This window comes from Ictalurus furcatus, chromosome 8 (assembly GCF_023375685.1).
Source record: "Ictalurus furcatus strain D&B chromosome 8, Billie_1.0, whole genome shotgun sequence".
NCBI classification, from domain to species: Eukaryota; Metazoa; Chordata; class Actinopteri; order Siluriformes; family Ictaluridae; genus Ictalurus; species Ictalurus furcatus.
Window position 1 is genome coordinate 10,613,177 of NC_071262.1, and position 16,700 is coordinate 10,629,876.

A 16,700-nucleotide genomic window follows, 5' to 3' on the forward strand; every position below is an offset into this window, starting at 1 on the left:
CCTACTGTGTATTTTTCTTGCATTTCCAGTGCTTCCTGTAGAAACAGAATCATTTCCCCCACAGGTCTTTGACTGGACAGCTTTCCCCTGTGTTTGTACAATACATCTTATCATATATCAGTGCACATTTATTTATTTATTGAATGCCAGTAATCAAATAGTAAAATCATATGGCTGTATCATTTCAGTTGATACGAGGTTCTTGATTTGATATTTCAGAGTACTTACACATTCAGCAGATTGCAAAATAAAGTAGGCTATTCATCATAAAATAGTATTGTATTACCTTATGTGTAATAAACATTTAAACTTAATCCAGCCCACACAACTCCTTTGAAACAGGCACGTCATAATCCTATCTCGATTCAGGAGAGGCTATAGGTTTTTTTTTTTTGTTTGTTTGTTTGTTTGTTTTTTTTATAAAAAGTATGCATTTCTTAGCCATGCTATTTTCACAAGACAGTATGCTAGCATACTATCTCCGATGTTCAGCACCAAACAAGAGCTGGAAGATTCCACCAAGTCTTTAACGTTTGGTGTTTGGGAGCACTTTGGCTTCCTGGTTTGTTACGACGCTGAATCATGGATTGAAATTGCATTGAAATTGCATGAGATTGCAGTAGACTGAAGCCACCAGGTATGTTTAGTCCTGCAGACAGACGTTTCGATTTGTTTACATTTACAGCCAGATATATGGCTAATATGATGCATGCGCGTGCGCTCACACACACATTTGTGCAGCAAACTCATTCAGGAAAGAAATTCAAAGAAATCACAGAGGTAATCGGAAAGTTCAAATCTGATAGAGGAGAAAGCTAGATTAAAAAACACACCTAGTGCTACTGAGAGCTGCGTGACTCTGAGAGCACAACTAGCGAACAGCAGATTAAGAAAATCCCCAGACTCGCCTCCCCTTGTGAGTCATGCTCACATCTTCTCCATTTTTAATTCTGTTACGTTACATTATGTGTACCATTTTGTTTTAAGTGTTTGAATGGACCATGTAAACACTGTCATTAAGTTTCAATTGTTGTAATGTTGAATGTTTTAATCAATTGAAAATGGAAAAGTAAGGCACATATTGAGCTATTGTGTATTATTATACCCGTGTAAAATCAATATCTGGGTATTCGTTATTTCCTATGTCCACATGAGAAAACAGTGCATGTTTTTTTTTTCCTTCATGAGGGTGGGAGCAGTGGGAGCAGGTCAGATATGAATCTTGCACGATAAAAGAGTGATACATTTTGTTTAGTGCAAGCCCATTAAAACTCAGACTGCAGTGGACACGTATCAGCTCTGCAGACTGTAAGGCTGTAAGTACTCTGTTTTTCATTTTACATTAGTATTGCAAATAGCTGCAAATGGCATTTCAATCTGAGCTCTCAATTGTACTTCCACTGTATCTAAATGTAATAGTCTAGTTGATTTTATTTTCTATGACCATTAGCCGTCTGGTCACTTATGCTAACTATATTTGATGATTTTTTTTTTCCTTTCGATTATGATTTCTTAAAACAAATTGTTTAGTAATTGTTACGCAGTCTAAACGATTGAAGCAGTTTTAGTAAACATATTATGTAGCCAGATCTTAAAAGTACTTATGGGGTAAGACTTAACACTACTAACAATTAAAATTGTGCATTATTTCCTTGCTGATTGTGAGGGATTGCACTGACAATCCTCATTTAATTACTAGAGAGGAGAAAGTCGCTGTGCATGGCTTTTTCTCTTAATTGCTTTTCCCTTGGATTGGCTGTAATTGGGTCTCCATTGTGTTTATTGATTTAGTTTGATGTGCTTTAATGTAAAAGATGTTATGCTATATATTTATCTGGTGAGGGGGGGTCTGGGCACAGAACAGTCCAAACAGGTATCCTTGCTATTCACGTGGTCCAGTGTCTGCGTTCAGATCTGCTCCTTTAAACCTCTTAGCTCCTTTTTACTGGGTCTATAGATTTGAGCGTGTACACTATTTGGTCAAAAGTACAGTATGTGGACACCTAACCACCACACCCACACATGGGTCTTCCCAAAATGCTGCCTCAAATTTGGAATTGGATCTTCAACAACCACATATGGGAATGATGGAGAGGGGTTGGAATGCTTTTGGGAATATAGTGTATGTTTGGTCAAGTGTCTTGTCTATTGCTACTATTCTACAAGCCTAATAATGAAGGGTGTGTTTAAGCTAAGTGACTACAGAGACGATTCATATGAAATATGGTAATTGTAGCCAGAAGTGTCAACAGTGGTTAAACAGCACTGTGTAGTATCTTGTCAACAATATTGTTTCAATCAACATTGTGAAGTTTCATGAAGTTCCTTGCTTGTTTATGAGACAGAAAATGGATTATGTACTTACAGATAATTTACTGTATCAAATAAAATCTGGAAGAGAAATAACTGTGAGAAGATTAGACAAAAGCCTCAGAATATTAAATAGGAACTCTATAGCATATAGGTGGAATGGGTTAACCTGGTAGTTAATCATATATAAATTAAGTGTTTATGACGATTGTTGATGTTCCTGTAGTTTGGGCTAATGCCCTCTGGTAATCAAAATATTACTTAGACTAAAGATGTCTGGTTTAAGACATCTAGGTTGTTTATCCAGTTCACATTGTGCCTCTCCATGGCCTGAAAGATGGTACAACTTAACATTAATTGAGTTGCCTCTCTCCATTTGTGATTTTAGGAAACTTCACTCTGGCAGAGTTAGGAATCTGTGAACCCACCTCCCACCAGAACACCTACTGCCCCAACCTTGGTCTACTTCACAGCTATACTCTGAGCGCAGGCTCTGATGCTGACTCAGATCCTGAAGGTCCCATCTCTCCAGAAAGAGCCATGCAGCTGTGGAGCACCCGCAACGTCAAGTCCCGCCACAGCTCCGGTCAGTCCAGTCACGAGAACTCGGCCCTGACCCTCACTGATTCTGAAAACGAGAACAAGTCTGATGACGAGTCAGGTAGGTGGGAGTGAATGAGGATAGGAGTAAGCAAGCGACTAAGACAGGGTAGAGAAAAAGTGGTTGAGGCTCTCGCTGAGTGATTTTCAGAATCCATTTTAGTGCAACACTATATAAAAATAAAAATAAAAATGCAAGGATTTAAATTTTTGATTGAAGGTTTTACTTCATTTGCATTCTTTGTGTTTGTGGTTCACTGTTGCTCAATAATGAAGTAAAGTAAGCTGCCTTGGGAGCACATTTTATTGTAACAGCAACACCGTTTCAAATGAATTGTACACTACAGTAAGTGACTCAATTATATCAGGTGGATTTTTTTTTTGTTCTTTTTTTAAAACCAGATTTAAGAGTAGGTAAGACCTAATAACCTGATAAGAGTAGGTAAAGATTTAGACAAAACTGCCCTCTGGATCTGGCTGGTTCATCCAAATGTTCTAATTCTGCTTGGAGCTTCTACACTTGTGACTCAACTTTTGCTGCTGTCCCACATAGATACCCTAAAGATTTGTACTTCCCAAAAAAACAGTTCAAGTATACTCAAGTCTTATCTTTTCCTCAGAAGACCTTTTCTTCTTCTTTCCCCACATTCTCACCTGCATACCCTACATATAGACCTAAGACCTGCTACTGGAATCATAAATACTGTTCTGTGCACATCCCAGGACTCTTATTCACAAATTACTCATATAGAACATCTTTTTAACACACTTAGTACTGATGAACATTGTTATACAGTTGTAGAAATGTAATGATTTATAATCCACTATTTGTAGTCAGGCAGAACATGTTCCCTTTTGAGCCTGGTTCCGCTCATGGTTTCTACCTCCTATCCTCTCAGGGTTTTTTTTTTTTCTTGCCACCTTTACCTGTTGCTTGCTTATTAGGGAAATCTGAATCTGAATAGTGATTTCTGTAAAGCTGCTTTGTGAAAATGTCTATTGTTAAAAGTGCCATACAGATAAAATTGATCTGAATTGAATTGAATTTGCCCAAATAGGAACAAGTACAACTTCCGCTCATAGTTAATTTCCCTCCACCTTGAAAGACAACTAGATGTTTACATTGATGGCAGTAAAAGTGACAGCATTATGAGTTCTGCATGCAATGATGTTATCACTGACTGTGCCTACCTCCTCACAGAACATCTGGAGTCTTGAAATACACTTTATGACCAAATGTCTGTGGATACCAGACACACACATGTGCTTTTTGAACATCCCATTCTAGATTTAGTACCAACTTGGCTGTTATAATAACCTCCACTCTTCTGGGAAGGCTTTCCACTAGATTTTGGAAAGTGGCTGTGGGGATTTGCTCATTCAGTCACAGAAGCATTAATGAGGTCAGACACTGATGTCGAGTGAGAAAGAATGGTGCTAAGTCGGCATTTCAGTTCATACTAAAGGTGTCCAGTGGGGTTGAAGTCAGTGCCCTGTGCAGGCCACTGAAACAGGTTTGGACCTCTTGGTTACAGTGAAGGTAAACTGTAATGCTACAGCATACAAAAGTATCCTATACAATGGTATGCTTCCAACTTTGTGGCAACAGTTTGTCGAAGGCCCACTTATGGGTTTGATGGTGAGGTGTTCACAATTTTTTGGTAATACAGTGTGGATATTATTAGATTAAAATATTTAGTAAGATTGGTGTAAGATCCTGTTGGTGGCAATTTTCAGCAAGTAACTGGAGTGCTTGCCAATGGAAAAAAAAAAATCGTTTCAGTTGATAAATGTTCATTAAACAGTGGAAAATATCTCTAACTGGTATCCGGCCTGACCGGAGGCTCTTATTAAGTGCCTCAGAATGGGACTATTTTCCTATAAAAGTTTTCATTTACGCATCTGTTTCATTTGATTTTATGAGTGCAGTTTATATTTTCTCTCTAGTGTTTCCCCTGGCAGTTCTTGTGCATCACATCCTCCGATTCCATGTTTCCGTGTTAATTCGATGCCATCCTAAACCCTTGCTTGGCTTGCAGGAGGTGTCAAACGGGGTTAATGAAAATACAAAAAAAACCTCGCCTAATTAGCAAGATTCACATGCAACTGTAGCAGTTCCGTCAGCTGTGAACTCCAACATCAGGGAAAAAAAAAAAACTCGCCCAATTTATCAAACTCCTCAACAGCTATTGAATGCATAAAAAACACCTTGGAAAAGAAGTCACTTTCATCTCACTAGCTGATAATTGCGTCTCAGCTAATTGCCATGCTAATCTCTTATCCACAGATTATTAGCATGATTCTTGTTTTGTAGCTCAGGACTGCGCAAGGACACAGAGTCTACCAGCCACCACATGGGCCTGTCTTTACTGAGGCAGTTTATATCGTAGAGTATTTCTTAAAACTGATATTCATACTTGTATTATATTTGCAGTGTATGTATTACTGAAATCTTGTGATCAATGAGGTTAAAAATGTAAAATAAATCAGTAATAATAAATGAATTAAAAAGTAGTTTAAGAACAAGACCAATTCTCTAAACCGATATGCTGAATATGGAAATATTTTTTTTTCCCTCCTGAGGAGTGGAGGGAATATAGGAACGAGATTAAGTGAACCTGCCTCTTCTCCTTTTTTTTTTTCCCCCAACAAAGATGCTTTAAGATTTCTTTCATCCTCTCGCTGTCTCTTTGTTTGTGCATAGAGATGCAAAAACTGTCTTTCTCTCACTCTGTCTTCTCCTATCACTTCAATATGGATATGTCGGCACTGCCAGTCATTTTGACTGACGGGTGTCACTCACAGTGGCTTTAGGATGTGGTAGCATGAATGGGGTCAAGTAAAGATTTCCATTCATTATCTCTTTTTTTTTTTTTGGCCGCTTTCATAAACACTAAGTAGCTATATGCCTACCAGCATTTTGAAAAACAGCTATATTGAGATCACCAGACAATTTGCACAGCACTCCATTCAAGTAATTACGTGACTAACTAAATTAGCTGTTTTACACCACTTACTCAATCACAACCTGTGCGTCTTTGGTTTTAAAACGTGCCAGGTAATTACCTAATATGGAGATTTGCATGTTCTCCCTGTGTCCTCCGGGGTTTTCCTCTTACTTCCCAAAAACATGCATGTAGGTGGATTGTCTGTGCTAAATTGCCCATAGGTGTGAATGTGTGTGAGAGTGTGTGAACATGGTGTCCTGCCATGGACTGGCATCCCACCCAGGGTGTATTCCTGGCTCACACCCAGTGTTCCTGAGATCCACCGAGACTGTGACCAGGACAAAGCAGTTAATTTGGCAAACGATGTTGATGTTTCTCCCATTTTGTTGGAAGATGCAGATTGTAAGTTACCCAAAACACCGCACTCTCTCCTCTCGATTTGGAGGAGCACCGAATCTCCTCCGAGGATCTTCCAGATTTCAGTCACTACCCGCAGTCTGTGACCATACGGTGAGAATAGTGAAGTAAACTGGCCAGTATACAGAGCCTATCATCTAAAAACCGACTGGTACATTTGAAAATTGATGCTTCCAGGCAGCCACACAGGAGCAGTGTTTGAGCAGATCTTTTAGTTTATGGGGAATTTTTTTTTAAAGTAAATAAATAGTTACTATGCTTGCTAAGACTGAAGCCAGCTCTCTGATTAATGTTTCTTTATTTGTTTACTGTATATAATGTATATATTCCATATTTTGACGCATATTATTGAAGTATATTCTTGCCTCTTGTATCATCTGCAGAGGCCAGAGAGTAGACAGGACAGTGAGGAGGTTGGTAATGAGGCCTCATGTCTAGCTGATTGTCTAATTAAGCAGCCTGGATACCGGTTCTCTTGGCCTTTGCTTCTGAGCTGCCTGCTCCTGAGTGATTGATTAAGGCCAACTATTCCACTCAGAGAAATGACTCAGATGTCCTCACCTCACAAGGACACGGACATCGGCGTCTCCGACACCACTGCTCCCTTTGTGCTCCTGCTCCGCCTCAAACTGTGTGTGTTCTGTCTCAAGCTCCAACCATGTTCCAGCACCCTGTGTTGCACTTTAATGAGTCGAAGCCATCACTTTTGCAAAGATTTTATTGGACGCAAGTACATGCATCAGAACAGTTGGAGTCTGACAGGACTTTTAAAACAAGCTCTCTTCCAGTACGTCTGCTGCGTTTCAGTTTACCATCTTATTCGTGGCTATGCTGAGGCGTAGTAACACCCTCAGGCCCCAAGCAGGCCGCATAAGAATGTGTTCGTCATCGCCACACTCTGTTGCATCTGTTTGTTTGCATAGGTGTACACAGACAAGAGCTAAAAATTATCCCATCATTCAATTGCAGTCCCCCATGACTGGCAACGGGCAGTGTTGGCTGATCAGCATTGCACATCACGTTCGGCAAACAAAGAAGCCCAAGTGCCTCATGCTGAGAGGAGAGTGGGGAGTTTTTTGCCTGCTGGATTGTTTGTATTCTCCGTCACTGATCTGTGTCACTAAGCATTTACGAAGCTTTGTTGGAGAATCAGAAAAAAAAATGTCAGTTTTATAGAACGATAAAAACTTCTGAGATAATGATGTGTTTTCTTATTGCATGTTTTTTGTCGGTTATGAATGTGTAGACAGAGACAGATCTTTCTGTGTGTCTGTGTTTGTGTGTGTCTGTGTGTGTGTGTTTTGTAGCATGCGTATAAGGAGGTAGAAGAATTATATAACCATGTGACTTTGTAAATCTGCACTACTAAACTTGCACTAAGCAAACATAATAAATCATTTATGTACCACGAGTCAGTGGAAAACATTTGGATAATCATAAATCAAGCTTTGAGTAATTTTAGCTCGCATTGATGAGGTAGATACGTTAAATCAACAAGATTTAATACAGTCAATTATATTACTTAAGGAAGATGAATGAATAAGTCTCATTAAATAAGTGAATCTGTGTAAAGCTACTCATGGAGGAGAAAAAGGAGTTATTGTTTGTTTTGTACGGTGCAAGTTGCTAGTCTGTTTTATTTTGTTTGAGAGATTATTTAGGTGAGTATTGCATAGTCCCTTAATAAGATTTGAGGTGTATCCCTGTGGCGTGTTTTTTTTCTTTTTTTTTTTTTTATTTCCTTTTCTTCCCCCACTCTCAACTCTGATTGACAGTGTCACCCTTCCCTTCCTTGGAGTATTCATTAAAGGTACTGTGTGTTATGTTTCTCACCCACATACCTCTCACACACGGAGAGACAACACACCTTCCACCTTTCATTAATGTATTCGAGTATAATCTAGAATATGTTGAAGTTTCAAATTTATAACTGTAAAGCAGTTTATGCTAGGATGCAATTATATATTCTTTATGAAAGAAAAAAGTTTCCTCACACCTTCCAATTAATGTTGACAAGCTTTAACGACCTTCATACTTTCACATCTTCACATGACGAGACTTGACAGCATGAGTCAATGCCATGCACCTGTTTAGACATCAATAATGGAGAGTCGAGGTGGCACTTTTCCCCAGCATACAGGCATTTACTTATGACCTCCCCTCTCTTCTCCCGCTTGTGTTTTTCTCTCAGAGTGAGAGGTTGGAGAGGGAAAGCACCAAAAGCTGTTTTTGAGTTTCACAAAGGTCATATTGACTTCCTCCACTAAAACCATGAAAGGGAAGAAAAGGGACTGGTTTGTGTGAAGGAGGCAGAAAGCTCTTTTCTTTGGCACATTTAGCAAAGGACATCCAATGACTGATTTCACATAGTTAAACCTTTTTGCTTTTCTGTCTGCCTGCATGGGTGTCAATATTAAAGAGCGCGCGCACACACACAGACACACACAACAAAATTCACTGTGGTCATTAACACAACATAAGATGGAGTGCTAAATATAGAACTATTATCAATTTTGGCACCTTTGGAAATTGAAAACAAAATCATATTGTCATTGTCATTTATTGATTGTTTTTATTTATTTATATCAAAAAAGGAGAACAAATGTGATACAATAATACTTGTATTTCAACCTTGCCTGAAAAACAAAACCACTTTTGAATAGAACTTGCAGCTTGTTCTATATGATTATAGATGATGTACTGTATGATGAATACCATTGTTCTGTCACAAACATACAGTACATTGCATATCAATGTTCTGTAGTGTACGTTCTGGACAAATGTACACTGTTTGGCCAAAACTATGTGGACACCTAACCATCCCAATCATATGTACTTGTTGAACATCCAATTCCAGAGTTTGTTGCCCCCTTTGCTGCTATAACAGCCTCTGCTCTTCTGGGAAGACTTTACACTGAATTTTTGGAATGTGGCTATGGAGATTTGCTCATTCAGCCACAAGAGCAATAGTGAAGTCAGTTATTGATGTCGGGCGAGGAGGTCTGGCGTGCATTTGGTGTTCCTATTCATCCCAAAGGTGTTCAGTATTCAGCCACTCGAGTTCTTCCACTTCAACCTTGGCAAACCATGTCTTCATGGACCTCACTTTGTGCACAGGGGCATTGTCATGCTGGAACATGTTTGGGCCATTTTAGATCCATTGAAGGGGAAATTTTAATGCTACAGCATACAATTACATTCTAGATAATTGTGTGTTTCCAACACAATTGTGGTGAAGGCCCACAAAGGACCCTTTTGTCCATGTAATGTAATGTAACCATACCCACATCTACCAATACTCTGTTTGAATAAGATTAATATGTAATTAGTAATTGTATCTCTTTTTTTTTTTTTTTAAACATTTTGAGCACTTAATGCTTTTCACAACAACTTCTACTCTTCTCTGAAAATATAATATTCTTAATTTTTTTTTAAATAAGGTAAAATTGTTTATTACATGTCGATCTGATTCAAACAGCATAGTCGTATAGCTTGGCTCAGTTAAATTATGATGCAGAATGTAGCATGCATAGCATTGGAGTGAGTATTTGATATGTTGATGTGCAACGTATGCTTGTGACAGAACATAGATATTCATCGTATAGGTCCAGCAGATTTTGTTTTCTGTGGGTTATTTAATTTAAGCAGCACTGACAATAAAGAGGAAATTCTTTTTCATTATCCCTTAGCGTTCAGTATATTTATGCTCGCTTAGTGGACGTACTTGTAAAACTGCCAATCTTATCACCTTTCTCAACCAAAAGGAGGATACACGTACATTTTTGTGGCTGTGCCGGCTTCTCAAATCCAAATAACATCGATCTTGGGAAAAAATGAAGATGAATTAGATGGAATAAGAGCCAGCTCAGGCATTGATTTAGGCATAAAATGTCCCAGGCTTTTACACTCCTGGGCCTTTCGTGCTCTCTCGCTCTCTCTGTCAGCCTGTCCCACTGAGCTCTCCTTCCTGCTAAAAGTCAGAACTGATATAGCTGTTCATTAAAGGCCAGCTTTAGTTAATGAAACAAGCCCAGAACATGTTAGAGGTCTTTAATGTGCACAGATCAATGGGGTCCTCAGTAAATCGAAAACGAGCCTTCATCCTATCCTGTCTGAAGGGCTGTGTGGGGCAACTGTCAACTAACCCACTGCCCTGGGGAATAATACGTCATAGAAAGGGTCCTGAGTTGGATGTCACAATGGATAAATGTTGTGATTACAATATGTGTATATAAGATTATAAGTGACTAGAGTATGAACATGTTCATAAGAGTTGGGTATAACGCGTTATACCCATGTAATGCGTTTCTGATAACAGAGTACTGTAACTCATTACATTTTAAATTTGTCATTTGATTACGCTACTTGCATTGCAAATTTATTGTTAAAAAAACAATACTACGTAAAATGCATTTTAAAAATAAATCATGTTTTGCACGGCTGCCAGGGGCATAACCTGGCATGGGCATTCAGGGCTGTAGCCGTGAAGATTTTTTCTTTAGCCCTGTATATTTATCCATTTTGAGCAGTTTGTCACTACGTAACTGAATGTCAGTAAATGGAGACGGCGGTGTTGTTATTTTATATCTTTATATCTTTTATATATTCGGAGGTGAGCCCAATCAGACGGAAAATACGTGGAAACATTCGTGTCTTATTGGCTAACAGCTCTCAATTCTGCCGAGCGCTAGCTCTCACAGTCAGTGTGAAGTGAAGATATGCCGATTTTTTTTTAAAGCAGTAAAGGGGTTGAAACTGAAACATTAACATTCTGTCATGCTGAGCAGGAAAACAAGGTGTGTAAATATCTATATGAGTTCCAGTTTACGTGAACATATGATCAGAGCATAAGGAAAGATAATGTACTTTGCACGGCACTGTAGCTGCTAAATTCATAATTCATACAATAGCTTAGTTGTGCTTCCCCTTAACACCAAACGAGCCTAATTAGAAGAGTTTTATATTTTATCGGTCTGGTAGTTCTACAAACTGTGACAACACCTGAGGCAAGTTTTATGATAAATCCAACTTTTTTCTGATCATGTCGTACATTGTAATTAGTAATCTGATTACTTTTTACATGCAGTAATCAGTAATGTAAACAAATGACAATTTTAAAACAGTAATTAGTAATCTGAAGTGGATTACTTTTTTTTTTTTTTTTTTGAGTATCTTACCCAACACTGCTGTTCATACTTTACATGTCTGATGGATAAAAATACACATTTACCCACTCACATATGGTAAAGTTACTTACTTTGGTAAAGTAGTGTTTTACTGGCGTGTTTATTCATATCTGGAACAGTTCACTGCGTCAGGCTCCAAAGGCACTGGTCATAGGCTTTTAATGTTATGAATACACCGATTCAAGAGCAGCACTTCTTTGTGCTAATTACAAAACACACATGGCCACAGCACGTCATAGTTCATTTGTCACACTTGATAGAAACAGAAGTTTTCATTGTGCGAGAGCAGTGTGTGCAGCTGCCGAATGTGATTACTTAGTGGAACATTTGATGGGTACAATGTGCTGTTTAGTAATAGATTCATCAGTACTAATTCTCACCTTTGATTTGTGACAAAAGACTGTGATTTTTCTTTAGCCAGCGCTTCTCAGACACCAGATGCCCACTGCTCAGAGTCAATAGTAAATCTCGTATTTTTATTCTCTATCCTGTCTGAAGTGTATGAGAACAATTTGACTATAATTTGTGTGTATATTTATAATACTCATTATAATCATACCCTGCATATTTTCCCAGTAAACGCTTTGCGTTTGTAGCTTATTACATTAGTTAATGTGAACCATAAGTAATTTTTAAAAAAGTAACAAAGTTAACACATTTTAATTGGCCTTTGTTTAAATCTTAACAAAACACACCTGCATTAACTAATGTTTATTCAGTCTATGAGTAAAAATAAGTTCACATACATTAGCAAAAGCTTTAGAAAAATTACAGCATGCTATTAATGCCGATAATGTATGGATAATTTAGAATATTTGCCCAATCCTCCTGATGGTTTATATCTCAGTCAGGTTTGTGGATCTCCTTGCTTGGACATGATTTTTCAGTTCAGTCCATAAAGTTTCTATGGGATTCAGTTCAGGGCTTTGTGATGGCCACTCTAATACCTTCACTTTTATTTTCTTTAAACTTTGGAGGTATGCTTAGGATCATTGTCCTCCTGGAAGACGCAGTTGTGACCAAGTTTAAAATTTCTGGCTGATGTCTTGAGGTGTTGCTTCAATAAACCTATTTCCTCATTCAGCAAAACATCCCCACAGCACGCTGCCACCCCCATGCTTCACAGTTTGGATGGTGTTCGTATTAAAAGCCTTACCCTTTTATTTCATCTGACCAAATGACACTCCTCCAAAAGGGTGGTAATCAGCTGCAAACTTCAGTCTGGCATCGTTAGGTTATCTTGGAGGAGGGTGTTCTTCCTTGCCTGACATCCTTTCAGGCCGTGGCGATGTAGGACTCTCTTAATGGTGGACTTACATACTTTGGTACCTGATGCCTCCAATTCCTTCAACCAGTTGTTTTCTTGGTGTTCAGTTGAACCTTTACGAGCAAAGTTCCTTCATCACTGAGAGTTAATTTGTGCCTCTTTCCTAAATGATGCAGAGCTTTTGTGGATCCAAGATTTTTGTATTAGCATATAGTTGTTTCTACAGCTAGTCATGGTAGCTTCAGTTGTTTGGGAATTGCTCCTAAGGAGGAACTGAACTGGAGGTAAACATACTAAAGGTCAAGTTAAGGAACATGTTAAATAATCTCAGTAAAGCATTACTGATTTCCTGAGCACAGTGCCCTGTACCTTCCATGGCATTCATACTGTGTAGTCATTCTTGATAGAATGGATTCTGAAGAAAGAATGATGTTACATCTGATTGTCAACTGTGATCAAATCCAAAACCATGATTGTTTGATTGTGTTCTGCTGCCAATTGAGGACACCCTGAGGAGTGTGTGTTGTTTGAAGTCAGAACCTAAACAAACTGATTAAGTTTGCTGATAGTGCAGTGTGTTGTGTGAAGGGTTATGTAATGTTATTATAGAATTAATGCACCATGATGAATTATGCCAAAACATTGCACTGGCAGGCCTGTAGCTTTATGAGCTATGCAGCCCAAACTCATTTGGAAGTTGAGAACTTTTCTTTTATTATATTCAGGTTAGCATAAACAATTTTCTGTACTTTTTCATTGTCATATGCTGTACATTCAAGCTGAACACACACACACACACAAATATCTACTATTGTATTGCAGGTGAAGAATTTAAGAAATATCCCCTTACGTTTTTTTTTTTTTTTGATCCTCCTGAGAGTATGGTCTAAGATAGTGACTTTAGGCTGGATGTATTTCTAATATTGTTGTGCTTGTAAGTTCAGTTGTGGCTTTTCTGACTATCTTTTCTGAAATGGTGGATTTTTGCAAGTAGGAAAGGTATAGAGGTAAAATCCTGGAGGATACCCAACTCTACCCTGGTCAGAATCAATGATAGAAGCACAGATGAATGTACCACAGACAACAGAACAATAACAGCTTACAGGACAAATCTGAACAGGAATACTAATTCAAGTTCAAATTCAATAAGGATGCAGAAGAGTTCATGTTGGAGCAAACCTTCTGGGCTGAAGGAATTACATGCATAAACCACTCTTTAATGGGTTTGCTTAGGCTGCTGTAATTTAGTAGGGGATATTATTGATCGTGGCTGCCATTTCCTGCATGAGTCTTGCCATAAAGAGCCAGTGGACTGGGTTAGGCCTGCCTGGTGTGGTCCTGGTATTAGAGCTGGTACCCTCCATTACCCCCAACCCCCCCCCCCCCCCCCCCCCCAGTGCAACTGATACACACTAGTTGCCTCTGTCACAGTCTAGGCATCCTGTGGCTGTCAGTTGATATCCATCTACTTATGTTGCTTAGCAGTGATTATTAATCTGGCAAAATGCAGATTAGGCATAATTTACAATGGGGATACTTAATCTGTTGTATAGATCATTAATTTGTGAATAAAAATAAAATCGGAATATTAACACAAAGATTATAAAGAGGTTTTATACTGACTGCCAGTTTAATCAGCCTGTGGGGATCACACTCTTTGGTTTACTTTCACTTTCTTTCTAACATCTCCCAGCATACGTACGTGCTGTAGGTGATTTAATTACAGAATATGTCCTGAGTTGTTTAAAGACTGGCCCAGACTGGCCTGAAACTAGATTGGGGAGCAGGAATGAGATTAGAGTCTGTGCTCTTCAGTTCTTAATCTTCAGTGCCAACTACTCTGACTGCCCCAGAAACCTACAGATTAGAGCCAACCAGCACAAACTCAGCACAAACAGTGAATTGTGTCTATAAGCAAAGCAAAGTTATATGCTGTAACCCCAATATAGCTGACCCTTGTGTTTGATACACCACTTTGCGTAATCGGAACCATACTGTACCATAGTCACTACAGGGTAGGCTCTGCTGAAGTGTTCTAGGTCATAGAATAGATGCTGCTATATTCTAGGCCTCATCATTTCATTTGATTAATTAGTAAACCTGTTAGCCTATACATGGCTTCTAAGAGAAAGTCAGACATTTCCTTTACATTTTCCATACATTGCCACATGTGTCTTCACAAACCATTACCACTGATCAATCCTGAAGGTCTGGACTGTTTATGCCATTTTCCCCTTGCAGTGGTGCAAGTTATTTGTTGGGTTCTGAGATATGATGAAGGACAGAAGGCCTTTTCTTGCTCTATGCTTGTTGCTGCTGGTTTGTTTTATTGCCCTTTTATGAAAAAAAAAATGTTCTCTCTATACACCATTGACCAAATGGAGGGGGAAAAAAACCTCTGAAGGTAATATAAAACAATGTTCCACTGGATGAAAAAACACTATTAAAAAAGCTTAGGATAGATAAAATGGCATAACTCTGTGGTAACAGTGCTCATTAATCAGTGGTAGAGCAATTTATACTAAAGAATAAATACAATTCTTCAAAGTGTATAGAGACATTTAAATTACCTGGTACAGGTCTAACTATTCACTCATTCATCTTCAATATGTGCGTTATCCTGCTCAGGGTCACAGTATATCTGGACCAATCCCAGGATAGGAATACAGCAGGAATACACCTGCAAGTGCAGGCAGGCTTTATTGCAACAGGAAGAGAAATTCAAATGAACAATAAAAAAAAAACAGCATCAAAAAACAGGTTTGTCTCAGACTTCCAAGGGGAAAACAGGACAAAAATAAATACCAGATAGCATACACAAAATACAAAGGCTTGGAATCGTTGTTAAGTAAATTCAGAAAGAGATTTCACATTGAGTGTGTGTGAGTCCAGGCTTTTTATGTGTGTGTGTGTGTGTCCGTGTCCAGGGGTGTGCAATCAGTATTCAGGTGAATGTGAACATGATATTGGCTGTATGTAATGTGAAAATTGAGTCTGGGTCAGAGATGTTGTGATACTGTGGTGGATTCTGGGAATCAGTGTTCATGGTTGAATCCGGTGCTGACATGACATTAGCATAGCCAATCAACCAGTCCATGTACTGGCATGTTTTTGGGAGTTGGGAGGAAAGGGAACCAGGAGAAAACCCACATGGACAGATGGAGAGAATGCAAAACTCCACACAGACATTAACCCAAGCTCAAAATCGAACCACAGACCCTGGATCTGTGAAGCAGCAATGCTACCTGCCACAGCACTGTTTTTGCTCCTGTGTTTAATTGCAAGGTTTTATATTTTCTTTTTTATGTTCCTACCTTGTAATGTTATAATTCCCTCAAGTGAGGACCCATTTAATCATGAGGTGGTGCCTTACAACACCCTGTCCAAACAGCAAAAATGTGTTTTGGATGAGAATGTTTTTAATGCGCTTTGGTAAATGGTAAGCATGATTTAAGGTTAAGATTTCCATATATTTTGTTACGTTATGCTCTGTTATATGTTACGTTATGTTTCCCTAGTGTGCTCTCAGAAGAAACACTGTATTTCCATAAATAAATAAATAAAAGGTGTGAGTTGTGTTTGGATGGAGTCCATGCAAGGTCAGAACATCAGAATCATTCTGAGAGAGAGAAAGAGAGAGAGAGAGAGAAAGAGAGAGAGAGAGAGAGAGAGAGAACTTATGGGGGGAAAACAGTATGGGTTCCTCTCCCCCTGCTGCTTGAGCATACACAAATGCCTCAAGACACTAAATGCCTGCTTACTTAAGCGCTATTTAGAAATCATGCACATACTGTTTCGTGTATAACTTTTTTGAAGGTTCTTTATTATTGGTATTCATAGCTTCCATAAGTGACCTTGAGAGGACTGAGCTGCATTTGCTCATCAATGCAAGTTTCATCAACTCTCTATTAGATGGGCAAGATAACAAGCCATCAGCACCACGACAATATGAGCTCCTCCATCCTAGAAAAG

General features: G+C 38.7%; 1 protein-coding gene across 1 annotated transcript in view; it reads left to right on the top strand.

Moving 5' to 3' along the window:
* tenm2a (teneurin transmembrane protein 2a) overlaps positions 1–16,700 on the top strand; it is a 252,260-nt gene that overhangs the window by 21,770 nt on the left and 213,790 nt on the right. Inside the window, exon 2 of the mRNA XM_053630714.1 lies at positions 2,699–2,971. Coding sequence (XP_053486689.1) covers positions 2,699–2,971 — 273 coding nt within the window. The remainder of the gene's footprint in view (positions 1–2,698; positions 2,972–16,700) is intronic.